This window comes from Galleria mellonella, unplaced genomic scaffold, assembly GCF_026898425.1.
Source record: "Galleria mellonella isolate WM207_F2 unplaced genomic scaffold, CSIRO_AGI_GalMel_v1 utg23, whole genome shotgun sequence".
NCBI lineage: Eukaryota > Metazoa > Arthropoda > Insecta > Lepidoptera > Pyralidae > Galleria > Galleria mellonella.
The window spans coordinates 2,319,448-2,337,217 of NW_026442045.1; the positions used below are offsets into that span (position 1 = coordinate 2,319,448).

The 17,770-nt window shown below is 32.0% G+C and overlaps 1 protein-coding gene across 1 annotated transcript; it reads left to right on the forward strand.

The window, feature by feature from the left end:
• The first annotated feature begins 13,266 nt into the window (after positions 1-13,266).
• LOC128200652 (uncharacterized protein K02A2.6-like) lies at positions 13,267-17,383 on the forward strand. Its single transcript, XM_052894746.1, has 3 exons — positions 13,267-13,807; positions 14,193-15,776; positions 15,882-17,383. Exons 1-3 carry the CDS (start codon positions 13,267-13,269, stop codon positions 17,381-17,383), a joined length of 3,627 nt encoding a protein of 1,208 aa, XP_052750706.1.
• Positions 17,384-17,770: the final 387 nt, after the last annotated feature.

The following is a 17,770-nucleotide window of genomic DNA, read 5'->3' on the forward strand; positions in this document are numbered from 1 at the left end:
GTATATTTGAAAAAAGAAGAATTATTAAAATTTTTTCATACCATTCTTATATCTCTTGATGTAATGTTTAATAACTATGATTTTAATATATAAATATATCTAAAAAACACTAGTGGAACTATAGAAGTGGTATCATTTTGGAGTATGTCATCTAGTAATAAAGGTTATTTAATGTTATATTTATGTATTGAACCCTCGACGTGTGAATTCAACTCGTACCTGACCACTTCTTTTTATGAAATACAATCTTAAATTATTTGGATTTGAAAATGGAACCTGAAGGTTGAAAAGCGTGTTGAAGATTATGAAAGAGTAAAAACTTCTTATGCATTAATACCAACAATATAAAAATATACAGTAACATTCTCATAATATTATATTAATATAAAAGAGTAATTTTTAAAGGGAAAGACCTACGCCTCGTAGTGATAAGTTAATCCGTTGTTACTGTAACATTCCTTAAGCGAACATTGGAGACTGATAAGTAAACCTAGTATTTTCTAGAATTACTATAATTAACGCTGACACGTGACAAGCAGATATGAGTTTTAAAATGGTCTGAAAAAATTATCATTTAATTGAATGATAAATAATATGAAAAAATTAAATTTTGCATATTTTATATAATGATTTTTGAGGTAAGCTTACAGCTATAATAACTAAATAATTAAATATACTTATTTCACAACAATAACTTAATTAAAAGCTACCACATATAGGTAACTAAGTATTTATTTTGTTTGTATACTTATTATTAATCTGTATCATTCTTTGAAGGAAACAGTAAAAAGTTTTCATTCATTCATAGATTTCCTTATTTTCAATTGCCAATTAAAATTATTTTTAAATAGTTTTAACGTTAATAATAAAATAAAAAAAAACATTATTGTTATCATAATGGTAAATATTACCTATCATCATTATAATATCAGTCGTTAACCGTCTACTGGTGAACGTAGGCCTTTCCCTTGGGGGATTTGCCAATAGTTGCCGTATTGGCAGGCGGGTTGGCAACTGCAGCTAGACGGAGGGAAAGGGATTCTTAGTAATGGAGAATCCCATTGCTAGCAATATACCCAACCAGGTCGACCTCCTCGCGAGTCTCCCTGAAAACTATCATGGTTAATTCCTGATAAATTCATCATGATAGGCTAACTGACCTGTTTTCATTCTCATGTATCACCCTTCACTGGTACTCCGCCAGCGCTAGCGCATCCCGTTAGCGCAGGCGGGGTTACCATACCATTTTCACTCATCAAAAAAAACCGCAGCTAGACTTCGATGACGTTTTAAGAGGGAGGCTGCTACCCAACCCTTCACCATTAAATACCTTTAGTCGCGTCTTACGACACCCATGGGAAGGGAAGTGGTGGACCATAAGTCTGGCAAATACCTATGCCTATGTACATAACTAAAACTGTCTACGACAACTTTTATAAAAATATAAGACATACCTTTTTCACTAATTTACATTAATAAGTATTGTATCAACTTTATATCTCGGAGAAAAGAGATTGTTAACAATGGAGTTTATCAACCCCATTGCTCGTAATATACTCCATCAGGTCGACCTCCACGCGGTTCTTCATGGAAACCATCGTAGATTATTCTTCTTGTGAATTCATCACGTTGGACTAACTGACCTGGTTTTATCCTCATCTAACACCTTTAACTGATACCCCGTTAGTATATACCAATATTGCACACAGGTAAATATTCCATTATCATCCATAATTTTTTTTTTCCGCAGTATAGTAGAATAGTGCAATTGAAGTCCTGATTGGCCTTGAAATGATTAAAAGTTACACAGTAAGTATTTTACCACAGTGTAAAAAATAACCAGTGGTCTAATGACTGGCATATCCCGAATTATTACATGACAATTTAGTACGTATTGCTCTGTTTAGACTGTCTATTAGACAACTGATATGAAAGAGGTCTTTAGATTATGCGAAAGTATGTTCTCCAGACCTTTACAAAAAAAAGAATCATTAAACAAAAAAAAAACCAACCAGTTTGTATAAAATTGTTGCGATAATGAATAAAATATCATAGTGAAAGATTGTTTTCAACCTCTTATTTTTTTTTTGTTATGTAATTTAACAAAAGCGTTAATTGCTTACCTAAATTATACAACGATATGACTCATATTTGTTTTGTGATAACTTTTGACTTTTAATAAGTTAAAAAATAAAAAAAGACGTAATTTATCGTCGTGTTGAGTATCACTCATATTTTACTAATATTATAAAATTGTAACTAGACGACGTCTGTACGTAGGAGATATTTAAAAAAATCATATGGGGGTTCTTAATAAGACCAACAAATGCCAAACAATATTTTTTAAAAATGTTGTCTCTCTGTCAGTCTGTATATTTGTTCCGGCATAATTAAAAAAAAAAACTATTTTTTAATATTTCTGATTTTTTTTTTAATTAGCAACAGTAACGGATTTTTATTAGTTGGATTGTTTGCTGGCTTAACTCTCTAATAATAAAAAAACTAAATATGCAATAAGATTATATTTTAGATTATATTTCTTTAAGAGCGCTTTTAAAATAATATTTGAAAAATATTAAACATTGTAAGTAATTTTTAACAGCAGACTTTTAGTGACTTCATTGTCGTGCGTGACACTGTTAACTAAAGGAAAACCCTTTAATACGATTTTGGAATGATTCAATAATTACCAATTCCGAATTTCCATAAATTAATACCATAATTTATAACAGTAAATAATTATTCTCCATTTATACCTAGAACCTGACGTAATAATATAATATATTCTCTAATTGTAGATATATAACGTTTTTTTTTTTTAATGGATGATAATGGAATGGTAACCCCATCCGCGCTATCGGTATACACAGGCGAGGCACCAGTGAAGGATGATAGGTGAGGATGAAGTAGGTCAGTTAGCCTATCGTGACGAATTCAACAAAAATTGTTCACGATGGTTTCCAGGGGGAATCACGTGGAGATCGACCTAATAAGGCATATTACTAGCAATGGGGCTGTCAAACTCCATTGCTAACAATCCCTTTCCCCCCAGATATATATCGTTGTATAAATAATTTTTACAAGCAATACATGCAATTTATCTATTGTTCATTTGTTTAAGTCAAATCTTGCAAGCGGTATTAGAACAGTTTTTCTTAAGCGATTTTACTAAAATTTGGATACCTCTTTATTTCTGATTACAATATAATATATATGCAATAATTAATAGTATTTTTTTCACAATGGCCGCAACTACAAGATGATGGATCATATTATAAAAGCCTATTATAAAAAAATATATTAATGATGATTATGGTACATTAGTAGTATTTACTAAAAAAGACAAAAGATTTGTTTTTAATTTAAGAAAACAGAAGTTTCGGATTTGAACTTTCATATGAATTTACGTTTTTAACCAATCCCCTTTATGGGGGAGGCCTATGTTCAGCAGTGGACAGTTAACGGCTAATATAATGCTGATGATTAATCAAACTTCGTTGTTTATACTTAACAATAGTAAATAAAATACATCATTTGTGTAATACCACTTATTGTTTTAATATGAATATGCAAATAACGAATATTGCTTCATATATCGACTGGATATGCAATGTGTTACCAATTACTTTCTGTCAGTATAGATAAATACAACTTTCGTAATTAATATTCTAGTAAAGTTAGCGGTACAGCACTGATGCTACGTGAAGCTACTAACGCTACCACCCACTCTCGTAGATTCGTATCACATAAGTTAAATAAAGTTCTCTTTGTTACGTGATATGAATCTATTACTATGGTCTTTCTACCAATCTTACTATTATTATAAATGTGAAAGTTTGCAAAAATGTTTATATGTTTGTTTGTCACTCAACCACGCTTAAACGGCTGAACGTAATTGATTGAAATTCAGTATACGATTAGGTTATATCATGACAAATAGAATAATTATATACTAATATATATATATAATATATATAGGGGTGACAATATTGTCACTAATTGCTTGCAATATATCCTGTCAGATCGACCTCCTTGTGGTCTCTCCTAGCTGACATCGTGCATTGAATTTATTACCTTATGTCAAATTACCTGCTTTTTATCCCTTACTTATCCCTTAATGGTACTCGGCTAGCGTATATCGTTAGCGCAAGCGGGGTTACTATTCTATCATTACCCATTAAGAAGTAAGTAGCTAGTATACGAGTATTATATAAATAACTACTTGTATTAAAAAATATTACAAAACACAAATTACCAAAATAAAATTTACAAAATATGAATTCTGTCCACGTTTTGTCATATAATTAATGGCTTATGAAAAGTTTTATAACTGTTAAAAAGCATTCATGTATTTTGTTAGAAATAAACAACTATTTTTCAGATTCTAGTGAAAAAAAGATACGCAGATATTTTAAAAATTAACATCCATCAGACTTCAGCTATAATTTTGTATGCAATTGTTAACTCACTTTAGAAGGTCAGGTGGAACTCCACGTAATTCTCCCTGCAGCCTGCTGCATTAATTCTTAAATTCATCATGTTAGGCATATTGACCTGGTTTTCTCTTCACCTATCATCTTTCACTAATACCATTCCGGCATATACTGATAGCGTAGGCGAAGTTACGGCTAGATTATCATCCAGTATAAAAACTCATATTTCTTTCGACAAATAGGTGCACTGGGGGGAAGGGATAGTTAGTAACCTAAGGTTTCCATGCTCAATAACTAGTACACGGTTACAATACCATTTTCCCCATAAAAAAAAATAGGTGCACTTTTATAACTGTGATTCCGTTTAAAGGGTATGAATAAAAAATTACCAATCACATATTTACATTAATATGTAGTAAGTCTGATGACGAAGACAAGAGCATATCTTATTAATCATCTCCACCTTTTCCTATACCTTTCTAAAACCATGTACCAACGTAATCATCGTTACAGGTATCTCGCCACCCGTATTAAATAGCGATCAACTGAACTAAATGAGAACCGAATGGTGAAATTGAAGGTAATATTAAAAGCTAGTTTCCATTTTTAAATAACAAACTAACGATAGCTGTACCACACATAATATGATTCTATAAATTATAATAGTATAGCTACCGCTAGCTAGTACAGTGTCAACTCAAAGCCATGATATTATGTCAACGCCAGCTAAAAGTTAGGAGGCCCACACTTGACATATTGACAGGACAAAGAGATCCCATCCGTTACTATTTATCTACCACATCGCGCCGCGAGACACGCGCGAGAGACGTAAGAATAGTGTTGCTACACTTCCGCATATTCTAATGTACAGCATTTTTATCCGACTACTGCAGGTAGTTGATTAATATACATATATACATACATATATATATATAAAAATCCGAATATTGATACATTATTTAGCTTGAATGTCTTTCTGAATATTTATAATATAGTATTTAGAAATATCAGCCGAGCAATGAGCAGCAGCGTCCCTTTTAAAATATCACCAAAGCCTAACTGCGTTTGCCAGCCACCAGACGTGACAACTACTGGCAAAATCCTTCTAATGGGAAAGGCTTATGTTCAGGAGTGGACTAATGGCTATTAATTAATGGCTATTGTGATGTGTAAGATACATTAAACACAGTAAATAAGCTTATACTCGTAGTTACTATCTTAGTTAAGAATTATGAGAATATTTATAGTACATGCTATACCACTATTAATTATTCTGTGACTACATGATAACGGTACAGAGTAATTAATAATACATAATGACACTGCAAAATACAGAGTAATTCGTCTAAGACAAAATATACAGCGGCTTTAAATTGTCTAAAACTTAAAAAATTTATTACGAGTTTCCGAACATTCGGTTTTTAGATTTTTTAGAGATATTATCACGTCACTTTTTATATCAAATATTTACTATCTTATCTACTTCAACTCAACCGTCATACTCGCGAACGAATTAGTATGAACTGTAGTTTGACAATAGCGATTTTGGTGCATTTGTAATAGAATTGTTATTCTAAATAATTTAATTTATTTGTTATATAACAAATAAATGACATCGAGGACACAGCCCATCATAATGACTAGTCTAACCAAATATGTAATAGCTGTCCTACTGAATTATACAATGATTTTAATGTTACTGAAGATAAAAAAAATTGAGGAATATAGTTTGTGGGTATATTATCTGTAAGTTTTTATAACCATTAATAAAGTGTATGTGTGTATGCACATGATCAAATTTATAATTTAATTACTTTTACAATTTAATTCTTTTACACATATTTTAATTTATTTTTATAATTTCTCCACTACTGACTATTTATCTACAATCATATCACGTTGAGCCTAAAAATAAATTTAATAATTAAAAATTTTCTGCAAGAATTTATATTAGTTCTGTCAATACGAAGCGGTTTTAACCCTTCAAATTAAAACACAATACAGGATGTGTTGCTGTTTCACAGTGAAAATATGTAAGAACGATGGTAGGTACCAAAGCGAGTCACATAACGTAATAAGTATTAGGTATGATGGTATCTATCTAATCATTTTTCATAAGAATTATGACTACTGTAGTTATGCATCATCAGATTAATACATACAAGCCATGTCTAAAACTTTATTCAGTCGATTCCTAATTCAATTTGGTGACAACCTGTATATTAGCACAATACAGCATCTGTATAGAAAAGGACAAAATATATATTATTATATTATCTAAAATATAAATTGTTAATACATAAGGAAATCTAGGAAAGGGAACACAGGTATTTAATCATATTTAAAAGGAAAATCCAGCCCATATTTTTAAACTATGTAAAAGATATGTTATTATTAATATATATTATTTTATCTTGATTGTCTCCAAACCCGAAATGAGTTCACAATAGACTCTACGGCATTCGTGAGCACGTATGCTGTAGAGAAATGAGCTTGATCATTTTCACAAAAAATTAAGGATAGCTAGTTGTTAACAGTGGGTTTGTACAGGCTACAAATCAATTAAAGTTAGCTAACCTGGTATTAAAGTCAATTTAAAAAAAAATGATTAAAAGCGATTTGAAAATCGATTGGAGCACCAAAAATTCACACACAATGCAACTTTATTTATATGTGAGTATATTTTTATCAGAAGTAAACAGATTGTTCTTCTCTGTTAGTGAGCAAATTTAAATTATTACTAATGAACTTCCTTAATTTATCGAAAGCTAAATTACACACAAATTTTATTCATTATCACTCTATTTGGCGAATAAATCATGTGATAAATTAAGTGAATCAGAGTATAGGGCTATTATTTTATCGTATAACCACATGTGTATAATATATGTACATAACCAAATAGTAATCAGATATTGAATTAATAAAATCGATCATGTACGCATAAAATATTTGTATCGGATTTCGGGTAATATTGATTTTAGATAGATAATGACGCTTGTCAGTTTAACATACGTAATATAATTATATAGTATACATATATAGTGTATGGCCAATAACAAAAACATATTATTTGAAAAGAATACGAGCTGAGTTTCAATCATTTCAAACTGACGGTTGATTTGATTTGATATCATAAGAGCCTGTAATAGACCTACATGAATAAAGATATTTTGAATTTGAATTTATTAAATTACCATTTAACTATCGTGATAACAATAGATTCACTTTTATTGCATGTCAAATTTTATATTTACTATGTTAACGGCAGCTCGAAAACTTCCTTTGATTATCCCATTAGGTATTAAAGTCGTGATAATAATATTTTATAAAAATATATACAATATAAATATAATACATTATATCTAATTTTATGAATTACTTAACGATAATTAAGTCTGCGTCGCCATTCATAAATTTTATGTTGACAAGATATATAGGTGTAGGAAGGTATGAAACATTTTAAGCATGCACTTCCGTGTAATCTAGTTGATTATATGTAAAGGATTCAGAGCCAGCTCTCATGACAAGGAAATGACAAGATAGACTCGAATATTTAATGAAACTAGTATTAAGGCGTCATTCAAAGTGAATCTTAAGTACCTATCTTGAGATTAAAACAAACAGCGATACGTAGTGCGGGTACATGAAAAGTAATATAGATATTATTATCAACATTTAAATATTTACCATTAATATATAACATATGCGTGAATAAACAATATAAAAAAGTCGCTAAGAAAAAAGTAATGAATAACGTTTCATTTATTTACTACTAAAAAATTAGGTGCCAAATAAGCAAAGGAATTGCTTAGTCTCACGCAATATTTGTATAGTGTCCGGGTACCTATAACTCAGATCATATCTATTCAAATTAATATACATAAAATAATATCTAGAATTGGCCCAAAAGAGAATCGATCTTAAATAATTTATGAGGAATAATTTATCTGCGGTATAACATGATTATAAATATTATGTGACAATCATAACTTTATACAATTGAAAAGTGTGTGACGATAAGAAAACTACTCAGTGTGTGAAGTGTTACTAATTTATCAATTTGCTGCAGCTGTTTTTGTAATAAATAAATGCGCCTTTATTTAGATCAATTATATCAAATATTATTGTAGAGTTCAAAGACTAAGAGAATATATTAATATATATTATTAACAAAATCATAAAAATAATAATGATACGATATATATATAAACAAATAAAACAATTTTTATACCTTATTGATAACATTATATTTACGGGTTTTATCTTTTGCCAATGAATAATCTATGGCAATTCATTAAACCTCTATAGGCTACTTTATTAACAATGAACGTATTATTTGTATGAATCCATACAACTCTATCGTTCAGCACGCGACAAGCATTTTCACAAAGAATCACAGACGTACTCGTATTTCAGTTCACATGTCACGTTAGAATTGATGTCCTTTGTTCAAAGTTGTAAATCTAGCGGCGACAGAGGGTGTTACGTCTCTATCGTTAATAACCAAATGTGCCATCAATAAAAATAACCAAATGTTAAGAATTTCTCAGTGGCAACACGTGCTCCCTGATAATGGGAAGACATTAAGATTATTTGGTATTCAAAAATATTAATGGCCTACTGTCATGTTTGAGTTACGACAGCGACATACTATAGGTTTAACAAATTATGTCACGTAATGGGATTTTATAAAAAAAAAAACAACTCGTCTAAATTGTTGTTATTTTTAACTTATGTGCCTCTTTAAATATGTAATGATGTAGATATAATCGGTAGGAAAAATTGTCATCTAAATTTTTCGCTTATTTATAGTAAATGTATCGATATTAATAAAACTTAATAAATATTACCGCCGCTTTACTAACCTACCATAAATTTAAAATTTGATATAATTTTGACGATAACATACATAATAGAATATTATTTTATTATATAATTATTATTATCATTAAGCCGACACTTTGTACTCTATTGGTGCTTAGTTTTGATACCCTAAAAAAAAATTTATAGAAAAATAGATAAAAATGTAATAAAAGATTATTACATTAAAAAAAAGGAAACTACTTTAATTTTTGATACCACGATGATAAAACTACATACTGTACCATGAGTAATATATAGTTTGACTTTAAAATTTTAAAAATGTTATTAATCATGCCAATTATGCCAGGACCTAGTGTCTGCGAGAAAATCGCGCGAAAATACAGTACCTAATCTTACTGACAAGTATTCGTATTGTTTGTCTATACCTAGCTGATATTTTCACAGAAACTTTTGACATACGATTAAAAGCTAATAAACGCATGAGCAATCAAAGAGCATGGCCACGACGATCTGTCAATGAAATCAATAACTCTATAATGCCTGTCAATATTTTGGCATTGACCAACAACAAGTAGCGATCAAAATAATTGTATGTACGCTTTTAAACCTGACAGTCTGACATTTACCGTGTGAATTAGCATCTATTGTGAACGTCTACTTATTGTATCTATAAAAATTGAATTGGAATCATTATTTTTCTTAATCGACGTGTCAAGTGTATGTATTGTTGTATTAGAGAAATAAAACGCCTCTTTCAATTCAATCAGATAATTAATTCCTTCGAATAAATTCAATAAATATTTATCTATTATATAATTTTAATACAGCGTTAATTTTTTTTAATGATTTTCTTTTCATCTAAGGTATTTTAAAATCTATTTAGTACTTAAAAACTTTAATATACATGATAGATGTTTAATCCTATAAATATATTTTACTATAAGACTAAGCACCTATTGCCTATTTAATATTATTTATTAAATGTCAGTTAATTTCAAATTAACTAGCAGGTTCACTGTTTAAAAATCACCATTGAATAAAATATTATTCTTGCTATATCATAATATTATTTTTATCTTAGTCATTATACCGATGTAATCGAATTTTATATATACTTTCATGAATCAGCTGATAGTCTTAAGCCAGCCCAACTATGGAAACTTCTGAAATACAAGGTATTGATAAATGTTTAAACTCGTATCCAGTTAATTTAGATAGCAACGCATTGAATAGTCATTTTTCGGCGCCTCCGGTAATTATGGAGGACCATATTAAAAAGAAATTACTATGATGTAATAGAAGAAGCAATATTATATAGTTCAACGATCAATACAAATAGTAGAGTTAAAGAGAACAGAAATAAAATATTCAGTGAAAATTCCAAGTCCCTAATAAAACGAAGAACAGAATTGGCATTTACAAAAAATAAAACAAAAGACATGAAAGTAGAATTAAGCCAACTGTATAAAGAAACAAAAAAGTCAATTAGGAAAGACTATAGTGATTATAGACAAAAAATAATTAAGAAAAATTTTAAAAAATATAAAAGCACTAAACGAGCTTTTAAAGAACTAAACCTGCATAATACATGGATACAAAGGCTAGGTAACAAATCCAATACAATAGTATCCAGAGACGATATATTAGTCCAAGCAACAAATTTTTATAAGGAACTTTATACAAAAAAGGACGAAGAATTTAAAGTAGAACAAGAAATAAAGTGCACTAGTAAAATAAAAACTATCGATGTAATACACGAAAATGAAATATATGAAAGAATAAAACAACTAAAATCTGATAAAAGCCCTGGTCCAGACAGAATAAGCAATGAAATTGTGAAAATTAGCACACCTGTTCTACTTAAATACCTTACACAGCTTTTCAACATGATATTAGATACTGAAATAGTACCAAAACAATGGTGTATGTCAGATATCGTATTATTGTATAAGAAGGGCAATCCATTAGATATAGCAAATTATAGGCCAATTAGCTTACTTGTGAGTATATACAAACTCTTCTCATCTATAATATTAAGACGAATAACAAAAGAAATTGATAAAGCACAACCGATAGAACAAGCCGGTTTTCGTTCAGGATTTAGCACAATAGACCATATACAAACATTAGAACAAGTAATAGAAAAATACAATGAATTTAATAGACCTTTATACCTAGCATTTATAGATTATAATAAAGCCTTTGATAGCATTAGCCATAATTCTTTATGGACTGCCCTGAAACAATTTAATGTAGATCAAAAATACATAAATATTTTAATATACATATACTCAAATAATTATAGTCAAGTTAAACTAGAAACTAAAGGAAGTAAAATAAAAATAGAAAGAGGAGTTAGACAGGGGGATCCTTTATCACCTAAATTATTTATTGCTGTATTAGAAAATATTTTCCAAAACCTAAACTGGAAAAATAAGGGTATAAAAATAAATAGGTGCTATTTAAGCCATCTTAGATTCGCAGATGATATTGTTGTACTGGCTGAGACAGCTAAAGAATTGGAGAATTTGATATATACTCTAGATCAGGAAAGTTTCAAAGTAGGCTTAGAAATGAATACTACAAAAACTAAAATAATGACCAACAGCTTAAAAATACCAATTAAAAGAAGGGAAAACAACATAGAATACGTAGATAAGTACATATATTTGGGTAAACAAGTATCATTTAACAAAATAAACAACGAAGAAGAAATAGGAAGAAGATGTAACATAACATGGAAAAAATTTTGGTCCCTTAAAGAAATTTTAAAAGGAGATTATTCTATAAATATGAAAAAAATTGTATTTGACACTTGTCTTTTGCCTTGCTTATTATATGCTAGCCAAACATGGATTTTTACAAAGAAAGTTAAACAAAAAATTACAACAACACAAAGAGCTATGGAAAGAAGTATATTAGGATTAAGAAAAATACATAAAATTAAAAATGAAAAAATCAGACAAAGAACTAAATTAACAGATGCAGTCACACATGCTCTACGTATAAAATGGCAATGGGCGGGTCACATCTCACGATTTACTGATAATAGATGGACGTTTCAAAGTACGAAATGGACAGGACCACGAGGTAAGAGGAACGTTGGTAGACCAATAAGACGGTGGACTGATGATATATTAGAATATACAGGAAAAGACTGGTTTATGATAGGCAGAAACAGAGAGTTGTGGAGAAAGATGGAGGAGGCCTTCACCCAAAGAGGGGTCCATATCCAAGAATCGAAGAAAAATTACACTAACAATTAGTTATTAAGAAAAAATATAAAATAGATTAGATACTAACAATACTGTATATATATTAGGAATATGGAAATAAATAAAAGGCTTTATTATTATTATTATTATATTAAAAAGACTATTCTTAGAGAACTCAAAAACATGCCTAAACCCAATTGTAAATCATTTTCCTTCTTAACTATTACTACGTGTGATATTAAAAAATCCATCTTGTCAATTACTTCCAAAGCAGTTGGTGATGACAAAATCTGTATTCAGATGCTTCGTCTTCTGTAAGATGAGCTTGCATCAATTCTTTCTCACATCTTAAATTATTCTCTGGAAACAGGTTCGTTTCCTGCTGCCTGGAAAAAAGCCTACGTTATTCTGCTTCCCAAAACCAACAATCCCACGTCCCTTTCCGAATATCGTCCTATTTCTATCTTACCTGTTCTATCTAAAGTATTTGAAAATCTAATATATGATCAATTGTCATCTTATCTTTTTAAAAATGAACTCCTTACTCCTTTTCAGTCTGGGTTTCGTACAGCTCATAGTACTGTCACTGCCTTACTAAAAGTAACTGAGGATATTCGTCTCGCTAAGTATAGGAAATGTGGTATAACACCTCCTACTATCATAGGCTTTTTATCATCTAAGTGATCTGTCATTAATAACTTATGTCACGATTACATTAACATTAAACGATTTACATCTATTCTATGTTTTAATATTATATTGTTATTACAACATTAATCTGGCGACGAGGTATGTCGTTAGAACGTTTTAATTTTAATACATTCGACAATAACACAGAAGATTGGGAATACTATATACAAAGATTTGAAATAGAACTGCAACTCCATGGCCTGGACGGAAGATCCCCAGATTGCAATAACAAGAGGAAACAATTACTTCTCTCCCGAGTTGGTTCAACAGCTTTCAAGATACTTGTGGATTATTTTCGCCCATCTGCAGTAACGTCAAAAACCTACGATGAACTTGTCAAAGTACTTCATGAATATTACGGCAAAAAAAGGTATGTCCTTTCCGAACGAGTATCTTTTGCAACAAGATATAGAAATGAAAACGAAACAATTTCACAATTCATATTACAACTTCGTTCACTCGCCGGGTACTGTGAATTTGGTAACACACTAGAAGAACGTATTAGAGACCAATTAGTAATTGGTATCAATAATGTTGTATGGCAACAAGAACTTATAAAAGAACACCCAACAAATGATTCCAAACTCGCTGATGTTATAGCTACATTGAACAAACTAGAACAAGCAGAAATCCAGAGCCAACGTATAACAAATACCACTGCCATTGAAACAACTGCCGAATTACAAGCCGTAAACAAAATCAATACTCGAACCAGCAAGAGATCTGTAAAAGAAACGCCAAATTCTTCAAAAAAATGTATATTCTGTGGAGGAAATTTTCACCAAAACATAAACGAATGTCCTGCAAAAGGGAAGAGATGCAATGCTTGCAACAAATTGAACCACTTCTCAAACGTTTGCATAAGTAGTGGCCATCTTAAAATCAATAAATATAATACAAGGCATATTTCTTTCAAAAAAACAATCAAATCTCAATGATAGTGAGAATGAAAATTCAGGGGATGAGAGCATACATACCTGTACAGTTAACTTCCCAAATTCGGTTAGCAAAATTATGATATCAACAGAACTCAACAATAAGTTAGTTGAAATGTTATATGATCCTGGAGCTGTACGCTCCGTCATTGGTAAAAGACTTTGGGAAACAATTGGACGGCCATCATTAAAAACATGTAAGAATCTTGTTGCCTATACTGACGTTAAGATTGAAACGTTAGGGGTTTGTGACATTTCCGTGAAGGCTTTCAACACAGTGAAAGTATTGTCGGCTTATGTGACACAACATAATGACCTGCCATTATTTGGCTTAGATTGGTGTCTACAATTCAACTTGCCTATGCCACCTGGTGCCCGTCTGTGCAACATTAAGGAACCCACAACAAAAACGAAGTCCGATATGAACACTAAAGATAGCTATGAGATTGATCTTATTCTAAAAGATTTTGAAACATTGTTTGACGGAAAGTTGGGAACAATTAACTGTCATAGCGCGAAAATCCATATTCCCAGTAATATACGACCGAAGGCATTCCGGCCGCGACCAGTTCCTCTCGCATTACAAGAACAAGTCAATGAGGAGTTGAAGCGTTTAGTACGTGAGGGGGTCTTAGAACAAATAGACACCATGGCAACGCCGATTGAGTGGGCATCACCCATAGTTATTGCGATAAAATCAAATGGAAACGTACGCATCTGTGCTGATTTCAAGGTAACAATCAATCAATACGTACAAGTAGATGATTACCCACTACCGAGATTTGAAGAAATTACCTCAAAACTAGCAGGAGGACAATTATTCACTAAAATAGACCTTAAGGATGCCTATCTTCAACTATTGGTACATCCAGAGTCTAGAAGGTACTTAACTATCTCAACACACAAAGATTACTTCCAGTATAAACGATTACCCTTTGGTATATCTTTTGCACCAGCAGTTTTCCAAAGAATCATGCACCAAATTCTAAGTGGGTTGGATGGGGTTGTATGCTACCTCGATGACATATTAATTACAGCTGGTACTCGTCAAGAACACATAAAACGAGTCAGAACAGTATTACAAAGGCTACAAAAAGCAGGTATCAAAAGTCAAATTTCCAAATGTTCTTGGTTACAGGAAAGTGTGACTTTTCTCGGTCATAAAATTGACAAAAATGGGTTACATCCAACATCAGAACGAGTTGAAGCCATCAAGAAGATGCCTACTCCAACCAACGTAGCTGAATTACGATCCTTTTTGGGTTCTATTACATATTATGGTAGATTTATTGACAATTTACATGTTAGATGCGCCCCCTTGTATCGCCACTTAAAAAAGAATCAAAAGTGGGAGTGGACCATCGAGGACACGCAAATAACAAACGATCTGAAAAACACTCTGACATCGAATGAAACCCTTGCTCACTATGATGAGAGTAAACCCATCTACGTCAGCAGTGACGCTTCCGATAAGGGAGTTGGTGCAGTCCTTTTCCATAAAATAGACAATACAATGCGACCCGTCGCTTTTGCTTCCAGAACATTATCTGAAACGGAACGTAGATACTCAACAATCGATAAAGAAGCATTAGGTATTGTCTACTCAGTAACAAAGTTCCACCAATATCTCTATGGTCGGAAATTTACTCTTTTAACGGACCACAAACCTCTCGAACGTATTTTTAGCTAAGATAGAGAGACACCTAAAATTGCAAGCAATCGCCTGCTTAGATGGGCCATGATTCTGAATAGTTACGAATATACTATTAACTACCATTCAGCCAAGGAAAATAGCCCAGCTGATGTATTATCAAGACTGCCACTACCTAATTGTGATACAACAATAGAAGAACGAATAGGATTGCCGAAATTTTCACATCTCCTACACCTTAGACTAAGTAACATACCTGTAACAAAACATGAGCTCAGAAAAGAAACACGTAGCGATACAAACCTTAACAAAATTAAACAATATCTAACGAACCACTGGCCAGAAAAGAAAGAACTATCAAACGATATGCATACATATTACGAAAAAAGAGAACAAATGTCATTTGAAGATGGAATAATTTTGTGGAACGGAAGATTATGTATACCCAAGAAGTTACAGTCTGCTATGCTTGAAATGTTACACGACGGACATAACGGCGTCAATGCTATGCAGTCACTAGCGAGACTGCATGTTTATTGGCCAAACATAGACAAAGACATCCAAAATTTCTTAAAACGGTGCACACTCTGTCAAGCTTCAAGGAGTAATACTAATGCTGCGCCAGTGTATCCTTGGGGAGTTCCACCAGAACCGTGGTATAGGTTACATATAGATTTTGCGGGCCCATTTTTTGGATATATGTGGCTCATAGTGATAGACGCCTATACTAAATGGCTAGAGATTATACCAATGAAATCAACAACATCGAGATCAACAATATCTCATCTAGATACTATATTCGCAACATTTGGCGTGCCCAAATATATCGTTACCGATAATGGTCCTCAATTTATATCTGACGAGTTTAAAACTCACTGTCAAAATATTGGTATAACACACATTAGAACGACCCCATACCACCCTAGAACAAACGGATTAGCAGAACGTGCTGTTCGTACATTTAAAGAACGTTTGTTAGCTTCGGACAAGAGTATCGATTTGCATGAACGACTTAGCAGGATCCTTCAAGCTTATAGGAACACAACCCGTCGATCAACAAACCGAACTCCTTTTGAAGCAATGTTTGGAAGGCCAATGCGTACTACCTTCGATTTATTAAAACCCAACATACAAGACGACTTAGAACGGATGAGGCTGTATAAAGAATTAAGACCAACACAGAAGGTAGTCGTTCCGCCAACATACAAACACGGAGATAAAGTTTGGGTAAATAAACCCACAGGGAAGGGATCTGATGCAGGTATAATAATAAAACGCAACGGACCATATTCCTATGAGGTACAGTTTTCGAATGGAGTCCGACAGCGCAAACATTCCGATCATTTACGCCCAAGACTATCTAGCAGTCAAGATGGCATTCCAGCATATACTCACTATCAACGAATCACAAATAGAGAAGCTCGACTACAACATAGTGGTGATTGTGGAAGACAATCATCACCAGTACCCTCTACCAGCAGGCAACATCCTGAAGGTTCAACACCACATGATGGTATTTTTGTTACCAACTCAGCATCGAGGAACGATGAAATTACCCCTACTGATCCGCGGCCACAGTTACCACGTCGCTCGCTACGCCAGCGGAAAATACCAGCACGTTACGGTTTCTAAAAACTGTATTTCCATTGGGGGAGTAATGTGGTATAACACCTCCTACTATCATAGGCTTTTTATCATCTAAGTGATCTGTCATTAATAACTTATGTCACGATTACATTAACATTAAACGATTTACATCTATTCTATGTTTTAATATTATATTGTTATTACAACAGGAAACAGCTATGTATTCTCACTTTACTCGATTTTAGTAGTTAGTACCTTTAATTCAATAGATTTTGATATTCTTCTCGGTAATCTTGACTTACTTAATATATCTCCACTGGTATGATAATTCTTATCTTGTGGGGGGTATGCAGTGTGTTCAGTCGGATGAAACCAGCTCCGACTGGTGTGGTCTTGTTACCGGCGTTCCACAGGGTGGCGTCCTGTCACCAC